The sequence below is a fragment of the Prionailurus bengalensis genome, chromosome B3, assembly GCF_016509475.1.
Source record: "Prionailurus bengalensis isolate Pbe53 chromosome B3, Fcat_Pben_1.1_paternal_pri, whole genome shotgun sequence".
In the NCBI taxonomy this organism is placed as follows: Eukaryota; Metazoa; Chordata; class Mammalia; order Carnivora; family Felidae; genus Prionailurus; species Prionailurus bengalensis.
Window position 1 is genome coordinate 74,887,583 of NC_057355.1, and position 12,068 is coordinate 74,899,650.

The following is a 12,068-nucleotide window of genomic DNA, read 5'->3' on the forward strand; positions in this document are numbered from 1 at the left end:
GTCATTATCTGCTTTGTTGGGATGAAAAGGTAGGTAGCAGGGGTCACAGGGAAGTGATAGAGATGTAATTTCAGAGCGGTGCACTTGGGTTTTCTTCCTGCTGACCTCTCCAGGCCCCTTTCCCCTCCTCCACCCGCAGCTTCTGGCTAGGAAGCTGTCTGGCCTCTGTGGGTTCTGAGTTTGGGGAGAGGATTGAGGTTAGCCACCCAGAAGAGCACAGCCTACAGCTGCTGTAGCCACCAACTTCACATGGAAAAATCTGGGCTCCACGGTTCTTGGCTAGAGGCCTCTGATTCGGGCCTTACAAGCGGCTTAGGGTTGGACTCTGGCTGGAGGTCTAAATGAACAGGAGAACTTGAAGTTGACCTCAAACTATGGACTAGAGGTGCTGGGGTCTGGGAGGGGAGGGGAAATCAGAGGGAAGAAAGAGCTTCTGTGCCTCCTGTGCCGAGGGCAGACCAGGCCCTGGTATCTCTTCTCCCAGTATATGGGGCACTGTCGCCCCAACATAAGGGGACTCCCAAACTGGTTTCCTTGCTCTACCTAGACCCCACCAAAGACCATGTGGCCTAGACTGCCATGTTACCAACACTCTGTTCGCTGAGATGTGAGGGCCCTAAAGCAACTGACACTTCTTTCCCATACCCCCTGTGTTTATTTTGCCACCAAACTGGAAGTTCTTCCTTTACAGGCAACTTGTCATCTTACCTCTCCATTCACATCCAGCAGATTAGTTCAGACGTAAGTCCCCACTTAACCAACTGCCACAGCATCCAGCTTCCCCCCTCCTATACGTGACACCAGCTTGGAGGAAGAGGAGCCTCCCAGACCAGACTTTCCTGTCCTTTCGCTCTTATAAGCCTACCCTGGCTCACCTATGTGATCAAGCCTAGATGCCTAGATCCTCGAGGATCTTCTTGCTGTCTCACTTGACAAACTTCAGTGCTGCTTTTGAGCCTTTCTGCCTCCTTGGACCTTCGTTCTCTTCAGTCTTGCCCATCATCCTCCTGAGAAGCCAAGAGTCCAAACAGGAATCTGCATTAGCAGGGAAGAAAGCAGGTACTGGGTGCACAGGTACGCAAGCCTTATTGTGCCCTTGATTTTCTAAGGTTCCTCCTGGCCTTTCTTCTTTGCACTTGCTGTCTCCTTGACTTCCATTTTATTTCTTTTCTTTATAATTTTAATTCTAGTCTAGTTAACATACAGTGTTAAATTAGTTTCAGGGGTACAATATAGTGATTCAACAGTGCTATACATTGCTCAGTGCTCATTGTGATAAGTGTACTCTTTTTTTTTTTTTAATTTGATGTTTATTTTTGAAGGAGAGAGAGGCAGAGCATGAGTGGGGGAAGTGCAGAGAGAGAGGGAGACACAGAATCCAAAGCGGGCTGCAGGCTCTGAGCTGTCAGCACAGAGCCCGACACGGGGCTCGAACCCACAAACTGTGAGATCATGACCTGAGCCGAAGTCGGATGCTTAACCGACTGAGCCACCCAGGCACCCTGTGATAAGTGTACTCTTAATCTCCACCTAGTTCACCCATCCCCCCCACCCACCTCCCCTCTGGGAACCATCTGTTCTCTATAGTTAAGAGTCTATTTTTTGGTTTGTCTTTTTTTTCCCCCTTTGTTCATTTGTTTCTCAAAATTGCACATATGAGTGAAATCAAATGATATTTGTCTTTCTCTGACTCACTTATTTCATTTAGCATATATTCTAGATCCATGTGTGTTGTTGGAAATGGCAAGATTTCATTGTTTTTTCTGGATGAATAATATACCAATGTATAGGTATACCACTTCTTTATCCATTCATCTATCGATGGACACCTAGTCTGCTCCGTATCTTGGCTATTGTAAATAATGCTACAATAAACATAGGGGTGCACACATCCTTTTGAATTAGTGCTTTCGTATTCTTTGTAGTAGTGGAATTACTGGATCATATAGTAGTTCTATTTTTAATTTTTTAAGGAACTTCCATACTGCTTTCCACAGTGGCTGCATGAGTTTGCATTCTCACCAACAGGGACGGTGGGTTCCTTTTCCTCTACGTCCTTTCCTTGTTTCTTGTGTTTTTGACTTTAGCAATACTGACAGGTGTGAGGTGAGATCTCATTGTGGTTTTGATATGCATTTTCCTGATGATGAGTGATGCTGAGCATCTTTTCATGTATTTGTTGACCATCTGGATGTCTTTGGAGAAATGTCTGCTCATGTCTTCTATTTTTTTAACTAGATTATTTTTTTGGTGTTGTATCAGTTCTTTATATTTCATTTTCATTGTCTCCATGTATTTTTTTAATTTCCTCTTTGATTTCTTGGTTGACCCATTCATTGTTTAATAGCATGTTATTTAACCTCCATGTATTTGTGGTCTTTCCAGATTTTTTCTTGTGGTTGGTTTCTAGTTTCATAGTGTTGTTGTTAGAAAAGATACTAAAAAGACTTTGATGTTTTTGAATTTGTTGAGACTTGTTTTGTGGCCTAATACGTGATCTGTTCTGGAGGATGTTCCATGTGCACTTGAAAAGAATGTATTCTGCTGTTTTAGGATGGAATGTTCTGACTATACCTGTTAAATCCGTCTGGTCCAATGTGTCATTCAAAGCCACTGTTTTCGTATTGATTTTTTGTTTAGATGATCTGTCTATTGGTGTGAGGGTTAAAGTCCCCTACTATTATTGTATTACTATTGATCACTTCACTTATGTTTGTTATTAACTGCTTTATGTACTTGGGTCCTCGCATGCCAGGTGCATCAATATTTATAATTGTTATATTTTCTGGTTGGATTATCCGATTTATGATTATATCATGTCCTCTAACATTTTCTGTCATAACCCACATCCAGGCCATCAGCAAATCCTGTCATTATTCCTTTACAATCTATCCAGAATCTGACCACTTTTCTCTGTTTCTACCACTAACACTTTTTTTTTAATGTTTTCTTATTTATTTTTGAGATAGTGAGAGTGCAGGGGAGGGACAGAGAGGGAGAGAGAATCCCAAGTAGGCTCTGTGCTATCAGCACAGAGCCCAAATTAGGGCTTGAACTCACAAACTGTGAGATCATGACCTGAGCCGAAATCAAGAGTCAGACGATGGGGTCCTAGAGTGGCTCGGTTGGTTAAACATCTGACTTTGGCTCAGGTCATGATTTCACAGTTCATGAGTTCGAGCCCCACATCGGGTTCTGTGCTGACAGCTCAGAGCCTGGAGCCTGCTTCGGGTTCTGTATCTCCCTTTCTGCCCCTCCCCTGCCCATGCTCTGTCTCTCTCTCTCAAAAATAAACATGTAAAAAAATTTTTTAAGAGTCAGATGCTTAACCTACTGAGCCACCCAGATGCCCCTACCACTAACACTTTGGAACAAGCTACTATCATCTCTCACACCTCTTTCTGCTTCCTTCCACATCTTCTTTTCTTCCTCCACTCTTGTCCACCTTCAGCCTATTTCCAACACAATAGAGATCCCCTTAACACATAAATCTCATCATGTCAGTCAAAACCCTCCATTGACTCTTAACTCATTCAGAGTTAAAGCCCAGATCCTTAAAGTGGCCTCCAAGGTCCTTGTGCTGTGGCCTGTATCCTCCTCTCTAACCTCACTGCTTGCCATTCTTGTTCCAGGCTTCTTGAACCCACCACATTTCTGCCTCAGGACCTTTGCACTTGCTGGTTCTTTTGTCTAAAATATTCTTCCTTTAGGTAGGTGCATGTTGTCTCCTCTCTTCAGAGGGGTCTTCCCTAAGCACTCTACCTAAATAGCAGCCCTCACTACTCTCTATTCTCCTATGCGGCCTCATTCTCGTAGCACTGATCACCATTTCACATATTTCTGTTTGTCTCCTTGCTTATCATCTCTCTTTCCCTAATGCGTTAGAACAGGGACTTGTTTTGTTCACTGCTCTATCTCCAGTTCCTCTATAGAGGAGTGTGTGGCATGTAGTAGGCATCTCATAAATGCTTGTTGAATGGAGGGATGGATGAACAAATTATTCAGTCTATTGCTTATTTCCTAAACTAGGTTCTAAGTACCTTAAGGGTAGATGCCCCCACTTTATCGTCTCTGTGCTCTAATGTGAACTTATAAACACTGACAACATATGTACAGTGACTGAAATAGTTTGTATTATGCAGAAACCATCTTAAACAAGCACAAGTTGACTAGGTACTGGAAATGCTGGAATTCGAGAGAGCAGAGTTCCCAGCCAGGCTGTCATTAAAGAGCTGTGTGGTCTGGGAAAACCTGTCTTTTTTTTTTTTTTTTTTTTAATTTTTTTTTTCAACGTTTTTATTTATTTTTGGGACAGAGAGAGACAGAGCATGAACGGGGGAGGGGCAGAGAGAGAGGGAGACACAGAATCGGAAACAGGCTCCAGGCTCTGAGCCATCAGCCCAGAGCCTGACGTGGGGCTCGAACTCACGGACCGCGAGATCGTGACCTGGCTGAAGCCGGACGCTTAACCGACTGCGCCACCCAGGCGCCCCGGAAAACCTGTCTTATATGGGCCTCTGTCTCTCATCTGAAAGGCAAGTCTTAGACTAGATTTTGAAATCCCAGTCAGCCTTGAATTTTTGTGGTTGTAAATTTAGGGTAATTGCATATTCACTTGACAAATGTTTTTGGTTTTTTTAAATATTTATTTTTGAGAGAGAGAGAGAGACAGACAGAATGCAGGCAGGGGAGGGGCAGAGAGAGAGGGAGACACAGAATGCAAAGCAGGCTCAAGGCTCTGAACAGTCAGCACAGAGCCTGACTCAGGGCTCTAACTCGTGAACCACCAGATCAGGACCTGAGCTGAAGTCAAATGTTTAACCAACTGAGTCACCCAGGCGCCCCAACCACTTGACAAATGTTTACTGAGCTGGGTTCCAGGAACTAGTTGGGGGAAAAAAAAAAAAAAAAAATCTCAATCTCAAGAGCTCCCAGACTGAAGGAACAAAACAAAATAGGGTCAGCTCAGCCACAAAAATTGAGTGTTAAAGAGGCAGAGAAGCATGCCCTGGGGAAGGGCATTCTAAGCCAAAGAAATGGCTGTACAAAGGCAGGAGGCCTGGAGACAAAGAATTGTTGGAGCCAAATGGCTTTTGTATGCAGAGGGGTATGCCCTGCATCCCACAAAGCTGAAATCTATTCCAGCCAGGGGAACATTCACAACTGGAAAATAGCCAGATGGGGCAGGCCCAGAGCCTAAACTGTTCAAATTTAGGAAAGGACCCAGCAAGTTCTCTCAGGGCTTCCTGTGAGATCTTTTTCCTCACCGGTCTGTGGCGCCTCCAAGGCCACCCACACCGTTTCCACCTCCCCAGCTCACGACAGGCCCAAGTCTGGGCACAAAAGGCAGACCAGTTTTTGGTATTTTGTTGGTACCTGGTTGGATTTGGGGGAAAGGGCAAGTTCTAACTGTAGATCTGGCGCCCAGAGTGGGGTAGGGCAGTTGCCCCCGGCATGACCCGACCTAGTCTAGTAGTTGAAGTGCCCTTGTTACCAAGCTTGCTGGGGGGGGGGGGGGGGGGGGGGGGCGAGACTGGGACTTGGTCCACTCTCATTGGTCAGCAGAGAAGTGCCACCGAGGAACCCTTGTTGCCAGAGGCAAGAACGAGAGCCCATTGGTCAGGACACCTCACAATGGCCCCGGCAGCGCACAGGATTCTTCCGATTGGTTCGCTGTCTGCCTCGGGAGACCCCTGTTGCCTCGACGCCCAGCAGGCTCCTTGGCGCCCTGGAAAGAGCGCTTCCCAAGCCCACCCCCGTTCCCCATTGGCTGTCGTGGGGGCCGCCGCCATCTAATGACGGAGGCGCAAAGCACCCGTGGGCGCGCTCCCTGCGGCAGGATCTAGTCCCGCGGGAGGGCGACCCTGCCGGGACTACAGGTGCCGAAGCTGAGTGCAAGACTCAGGCGCCCGGCACTTCTGCGGAGGACCCCCGTTCTCCCTCGGGACCTGATCTGGAGCCCAGCCCGGACCTGCCCGCGGGGAGCTCTGCACCTCCAACCTGGAACCCAACCCGAAAGGCCCCAGTAAGTTCGAAGCACCCACGCGGCGTGTGAACCCGCTCAGGGCAGACGGAGAGGGGAATCCCAACTGTTGTGTGTGCGGTCCGCGCCTCCATTTGCTTCTCGCCTTAATCCTTTATCCACCGATTATTGGCTCCTTTATTTGGCATTCGGGGTCCAGCTCGGTGCCACCTCTCCAAACCCTTCGTTCCAACGGTGTTGGGAAGTCCCTCGCCGCAAAGAATTCCGATTGAGATCCGAACGGAGGAGTGGCGGAGACGGGGGTGAAACCCCTGTGGGACAATGTTCTACTATCCCAACGTGCTTCAGCGCCACACCGGCTGCTTCGCCACCATCTGGTAAGGGCAGGGCCCTGCGCGCCGGGAGGGCCACCCAGGGATCCCAGCCTGACACCCCCTCCCCACCGTCCATTCACACCCCCGACCCCTCCAGGCTGGCAGCGACGCGTGGCAGCCGGCTGGTGAAGCGTGAGTACTTGAAGGTGAACGTGGTGAAGACCTGGTAAGGCCCAGGAAGGGGAGGAGCGGCCGGGCCTGTGCGGGCAGGGTGGCAGGGCAACTGGATGGATCCGGTTGGCCAGGCTACGGGGTTGGTCCTTGGCACAGGGGTGAGTAGGGTGTTTTTACCCCCAGCGAGGAAATCCTCGATTACGTGCTGGTACGAGTGCAGCCCCCGCTGCCGGGTCTACCGCGGCCCCGCTTCTCCCTGTATCTCTCAGCCCAGCTGCAGATTGGCGTGATCCGGGTCTACTCCCAGCAATGCCAATACCTCGTAGGTAAGTCCGGGAAGGCTCGGAGATGGGGCAGAGCTGAGTGGCCCTCGGCTAGGCGGGCTCTCTACCTTGCCCTCCCTGCCCACAGAGGACATCCAGCATATTCTGGAGCGCCTGCACCGTGCCCAGCTGCAGATCCGCATTGATATGGTAGAGACTGACCTGTGAGTGCCCCCCTGGGACCGGCCCGTTAAGCTTTTTTTTTTTTTTCTTAAATTTTTAAAATCTTTTTTGAGAGAGAGAGCACGTGAGCAGGGGACAGGCAGAGAGAGACACACACATAGAATCTGAAGCAGGCTCCAGGCTCTGAGCTGTCAGCACAGAGGCCAACACGGGGTTCAAACTCACCAGCTGTGAGATCATGACCTGAGCCGAAGTCAGAGGCTTAACTGACTGAGCCACCCGACACCCCCCACCCCTGCCCTTCAGCCTTTAGAGGGCAACCTTAGTCCTCTGCCTCAGTACCTGACAGCCCACACTCTCTCTCAGACCCAGCCTGCTGCTTCCTAACCGCCTGGCCATGATGGAGACCCTGGAAGATGCTCCAGACCCCTTTTTTGGAATGATGTCTGTGGATCCCACACTTCCCAGCCCCTTCAGTATCCCTCAGGTAGGGCTCCCCAGACACAGCTCAGGGGGACTGTCGTGGTGGACCCACCCAGACAAAACCCATTCCACTTGTCTATTTAAGGCCAACTTAGAAGCAGCTCTTATCCGAACTTATTTCCACACAGTTCCCACTGCCAAGGCTCTAATCCAGGCCCTCATTGTTTCTCAGCCCTGGGTTTCCCTATCTATGTCCTCATCTATCCACATTCTAACACCTCTACAGCTTAATACAATGCTACTTCCTTCCTTCAGACACCTCCTGTGGCTCCCCACTGCAGATAGAGTACTAGCATTAGAGCGCTCCATGCCCAGGTCTAGAACTAGCTACCGTCTCTTAGCATATCCCTTAAGCATCTTTGGCTCCCAGACACTGGTCTGGCCCCCATGTCCCAAAGATGCCATGTTCACTTCTTTGCTTGTGCTGTTTCCCTAGTCCATAAGGGTCATCCTCATTTTCTACTAGTTAAGTCTTACACATCCTTAACAGACCTGGCTCAAATACTATCCTTTTCTATGAGACTTTATCACTGGCCAGAACCAAATGTTTTGGAACTCAGTGCATCGCTAAGGGGCTTGTTTCACCCTTTGTGTTGACTCTTGCCCAGGTCCTATACAAACCTGTCATCATGTTGGACCATAAGCTCCTTAAGACCAGGAATCTTTTCTGTTCCTCTGTCCCCAACACTTGACATAAGGGTGCAGTGCTTCTTGTACAGACAGATGGACAAAGAGTAGATAATGGCAGGAATGGGAGGAAAGGCGTGCATATGGTGAGTTCACCACATACGACTGTCAGTGCCACAGGGCTTAGGCATGAAGGAATATTTTCGTCCATTGTCTGAATAAGGCTGTGGAAGTGAGAAAACAGCAGCTAAAGATGAACCCTTCCTTTTGTCCCCAATCCTCCCCAAAGATTCGACACCTTCTTGAGGCTGCAACCCCAGAGAGACTTCTTGAGGAGATCCCTCCTGAAGTCCCTATGGAGCCAACGAAGCCAGGTGAGCAGAGAGGGTTCTTTCTGGGGAGAGGCATAGGAAGGCCCCAAAACTGAAGAAATGACCATCATTGAGCTTCTCTTAAGGGCCATGCCCTTTGTGTAACCTCATCTCTGCCTCACAGGAGTCCTATGAGATCAGAATCTTACCCCTTTTTACAGAGGAGGAAAGTGAGGCCCCTGGTGGTTAAGTAGCATAGTCAGGTTCAGATTGGCAGTGACTGGCCTGGGCCTGACTAGAACCCAGGTTGACTTGATTGTAGAGTCCATGTTTTTGCCTCACCACATGGGGTGGGAACCTAGAAAGTAGAGGGGCTGGGGTGACTTTCCTGCCCCTCCAGACAGGATCCCAGTCACTGTGCTGTCCCCAGAGGCCATCACCCTCCAAGAGGCAGAGCCCATACGCATGCTGCAGATTGAGGTGAGTTGTACCCCTACAGTGGGGCCTGAGGCCTGCCTCTGGCGGCCCAGCCCACCTTGCATTTATCCACTCCTGTCTGCCCCGAGTCCTGCCTTCTTGTTTCCATTTCACCACTCCCTGCCCCTGTTCCTTGAGCGCCCAGTGAGCCTCCTGCTGCCTGTCTTTCAGACCCAGTCTCCTAGATCCACTTGCCTTTTTCAGAAATGGAACTGTGTCCTCTTTCCCCTCTCCTTACTCTCCCTCTTTGGACAGGGTGAACGGGACCTTCCGGAGGTCAGCCGGCGAGACTTGGAGCTGCTGATTGCCGAGGAAGAAGAAGCTATCTTATTAGAGGAACGTGAAGGTAGGCCTATCTGGCTGCGTACGGCCAGTGCGGCACTGGATGGTCAGAGCCCTGACATGGGCAGTCTGGGCCTGGGCAATGCTCCCATCTCCTCTCTTCTGTGCTCTGAGACCTGATCTTCTCTCTGCAGAGTACAAGGAGGAGCCCCGGGCCCTGGAGGGAGACACCATATTACCCTCGCTTTCACCTCCAGCTCTTGCACAGTAAGGGCAGGACCCTCTGGGCCAGGTAGGGGGTCAGTGCTGGGAGGGGTGTCTTCATTTCTCACCCATTTTCCCTCAGGGTGGAAGGGGCAGCAGAGCCACTTCCGGTCCCAGTCCCCGAGGAACCGAAGCCAGCAGGCTGGGAGCCTGAGGCCCTACTTACTGGTGAGTGCCCATCGTGCCTGTACAGCTACTGCACACAAGGGCCCTGGATTCCAACTTGCTGAAGGGAGGCCTTCTAGCTGGTGGCTGGGTGACTGTAAGGGCAAAGGCTGTGTGGCAGAGCCAGGACCTAGAGTGTTTTTGCAGAGGTGACCCCTCCACCAGAGCTGCGTCTGCCAGCCCCTCCCAGCCCAGAGGTGAGTAGTGCCCCTTCCAAGTCTCTTCCCCTCCCAGAGCTGCTCATCTGTATTCGGCTTCCCCAAGCCCTGGGCCACTGCTAGCCTGCCTGGGCCTTTGGGCAAATGGGTAAAAGGTACCCCTGCTCACACTCCATTTATCTAGACTGCCCTTCTCAGCTCGGCCCCTCACATGAGGTTGGAACTGCATGTACTCAGAGGCCGTGTCCAGCTCTTTCCTGGGGCACCTCTGGGGTGGGGATATGGGGCTTGTACCACTAAGGTGGTGGGAAAGGGAATCATGGGCAGCCTTGCCCCCACTTCCCCTCCAACTCAGCAGAGGAGGCCCCCAGTTGCCCCATATCCTGTGAGCCCACCTGCTCGTCGCCGTCGCCGCCGCCAGTTACTGTTCTGGGACAAGGAGACTCAGATTTCCCGGGAGAAATTCCGGGAACAACTGCAAACCAGAGCCCACTGCTGGGAGTGTGTGAGTGCAGCCCAGGCTCTGCTGGGGATGGAGGGAGGCAGGGTGGGCCTGGGGCAACGCATGCTGGGCCTTCTAAACTCTGGGAGGATGGGGGGGGGGGGGTTACACAGGGAACAGTCCCCAAAGTGCACGTGTTCCGGGGGTTTGAACGTACACAGCTCTGTGTTCCTTGAGTGACCCCACCTAGCATATCCACAGGCCCCAGTTAGTAGTGAGTGGGGCAAGCAGGGGTATGAACCTGAGAGTTGGAAGGTCAGAGGCCTTGGAACAAAGTATTGCAAAGAAGTGGAAGAGGGGCGGTGAGGAGTGGCTCCCTCCTAACTGGGCTTCTGGCCCTCCCTGCCATGCAGCCAAAGGTGCAGCCTCCTGAGAGGACCATCAGAAGCCCCACGGAGCTATTCCAAACCCCAACTCACTGTAAGGAGCGGTGGGAGTTGGCATGTGGGATCTTCTGAACCCACATTCCTCGCTTGGTGTTCCTCACACCTCAGACCCCATCCCCACTGCCCACCCCCTCCCCAGCTGGCTGGTTACCCCCAGAACTGCTGTCTTTCTGGACCCACTGTGCCCAGCCACCCCCAGAAGCACTCAGGCGAAGGCCACCCCTGGAGCCTGAAGAGGAGGCTGAGGAGGAAAGGAGGAGGACTGAAGCTCTGAGCGATATTGAGGTAACTGCACCCTTCCTCCTTCGTCAAGAGGCTGCCTTCTCCCCCCGCCGCCACACCCCCATGGGAGCCATTGTTGCTGGGTCCATCCCCTAGTGCAGGCCGGTTCAGGGCTGAGACTGCTTCACCCTACCCCAGATGTTTCTGACACTCGGGGTCTTAGTTCTCGCTCTCCCACCCCCAGGTCCTGAGAGAGGCCCAGGAGCCCAGCGGGCCCCTCATGCTGTCTTCAGGTAGGTACCTGGAGAAGGGAGAGGACCACCACCCCAGCCCCGGTCCCGGAGAACTGGTACCCCGATGCTCTTATTAGAAGGGAGTGATTAACATGAGGGAGCATGGATCTCTTCAGCTCTCCCACTGGGCACTTTTAATAAGTCACTGCACAGCCACAGCTTCTGGGCCAACCAGGTGGCCTCAAGGTCCCACTTGCTCAGATCTAAGCAGATCAACTCATGACCTCCCCCTCCCCCTCCCCCAACAGAACTCTCTCTAGAAGCGGCCGAGGAGGAGAAGACCCGCATCAGCCTCATCCCTTTGGAAGAACGGTGGTAAGCCACCAGCCCCAGAGAACTCAAATATTCCCCTTGTTGCTGTCACAGCTGCCACCTTCCCTGTTCCACCTGACTCCCATGTTCTCCCAGGGCCTGGGCCGAGGCAGAGCAGCCAGAGGCCCCTGCACTGCCTGTGGTACCTGAACTCCCTGAAGTGCCTATGGAGTTGCCTTTGGAGCTGCCCCTGGAGCCTGAGCTGCTGTCGCTGGAGGCTGTGTATAGGTATCAGGGAGACAGACGGTGTCTCGGTGGGGCGGGCCCAGGCTGAGACTTCAGCTGACAGTCCTTGATCCCTACAGGGCAGTGGCACAGGAGCTGCAGGCCAACAGGGAGCCCGATTTCAGCAGCCTGGTGTCCCCTCTCAGCCCTCGCAGGGTGGCTGCCCGGGCCTTCTATCTGCTGCTAGGTGAGTGTGGGCACGAGGTGCAATGTGGGGGACGAGGACACACAGGCCCTACGCGGACTCCCCCTGACTGGCCCTGTCTTCTCCCCTTGAGCAGTGCTTGCAGCACAACAGATCCTTCGCGTGGAACAAGAGAAGCCGTACGGGCGCCTCCTGATGCAGCCGGGGCCCCGATTCCACTGCGGTTAGAACTAATTCACAAGCTGCCAGGATACTGGTTACATTAAATATGTCTTGCCTGCCTCATTTCTGAACATCTA

At 51.8% G+C, this 12,068-nt stretch overlaps 1 protein-coding gene and 1 long non-coding RNA gene across 4 annotated transcripts; one reads left to right on the forward strand and one right to left on the reverse strand.

Moving 5' to 3' along the window:
* Nucleotides 1-4,866: 4,866 nt before the first annotated feature.
* On the forward strand, nt 4,867-12,054 carry REC8 (REC8 meiotic recombination protein). Of its 3 annotated transcripts, XM_043555885.1 has the most exons (20): nt 4,867-6,025; nt 6,183-6,360; nt 6,455-6,523; nt 6,655-6,797; nt 6,883-6,958; nt 7,284-7,404; nt 8,317-8,401; nt 8,739-8,818; nt 9,071-9,161; nt 9,292-9,364; nt 9,444-9,529; nt 9,674-9,723; nt 10,040-10,189; nt 10,540-10,606; nt 10,712-10,857; nt 11,039-11,087; nt 11,336-11,402; nt 11,496-11,627; nt 11,705-11,811; nt 11,906-12,054. In XM_043555885.1, exons 2-20 carry the CDS (start codon nt 6,305-6,307, stop codon nt 11,995-11,997), a joined length of 1,740 nt encoding a protein of 579 aa, XP_043411820.1. In that variant the 5' UTR covers nt 4,867-6,025; nt 6,183-6,304; the 3' UTR covers nt 11,998-12,054. The 3 variants fall into 3 exon arrangements, with proteins under 3 accessions (XP_043411820.1, XP_043411821.1, XP_043411822.1); XM_043555886.1 differs by having other exon boundaries at nt 4,867-6,360; nt 10,043-10,189; XM_043555887.1 differs by lacking the exons at nt 4,867-6,025; nt 6,183-6,360; nt 6,883-6,958 and having other exon boundaries at nt 6,460-6,797.
* Nucleotides 8,211-9,075, reverse strand: LOC122468943. Its single transcript, XR_006293355.1, has 2 exons — nt 8,548-9,075; nt 8,211-8,251 (listed from the first exon to the last, which is right to left on the reverse strand). It is a non-coding gene; the product is annotated as an uncharacterized LOC122468943 (long non-coding RNA).
* Nucleotides 12,055-12,068: the final 14 nt, after the last annotated feature.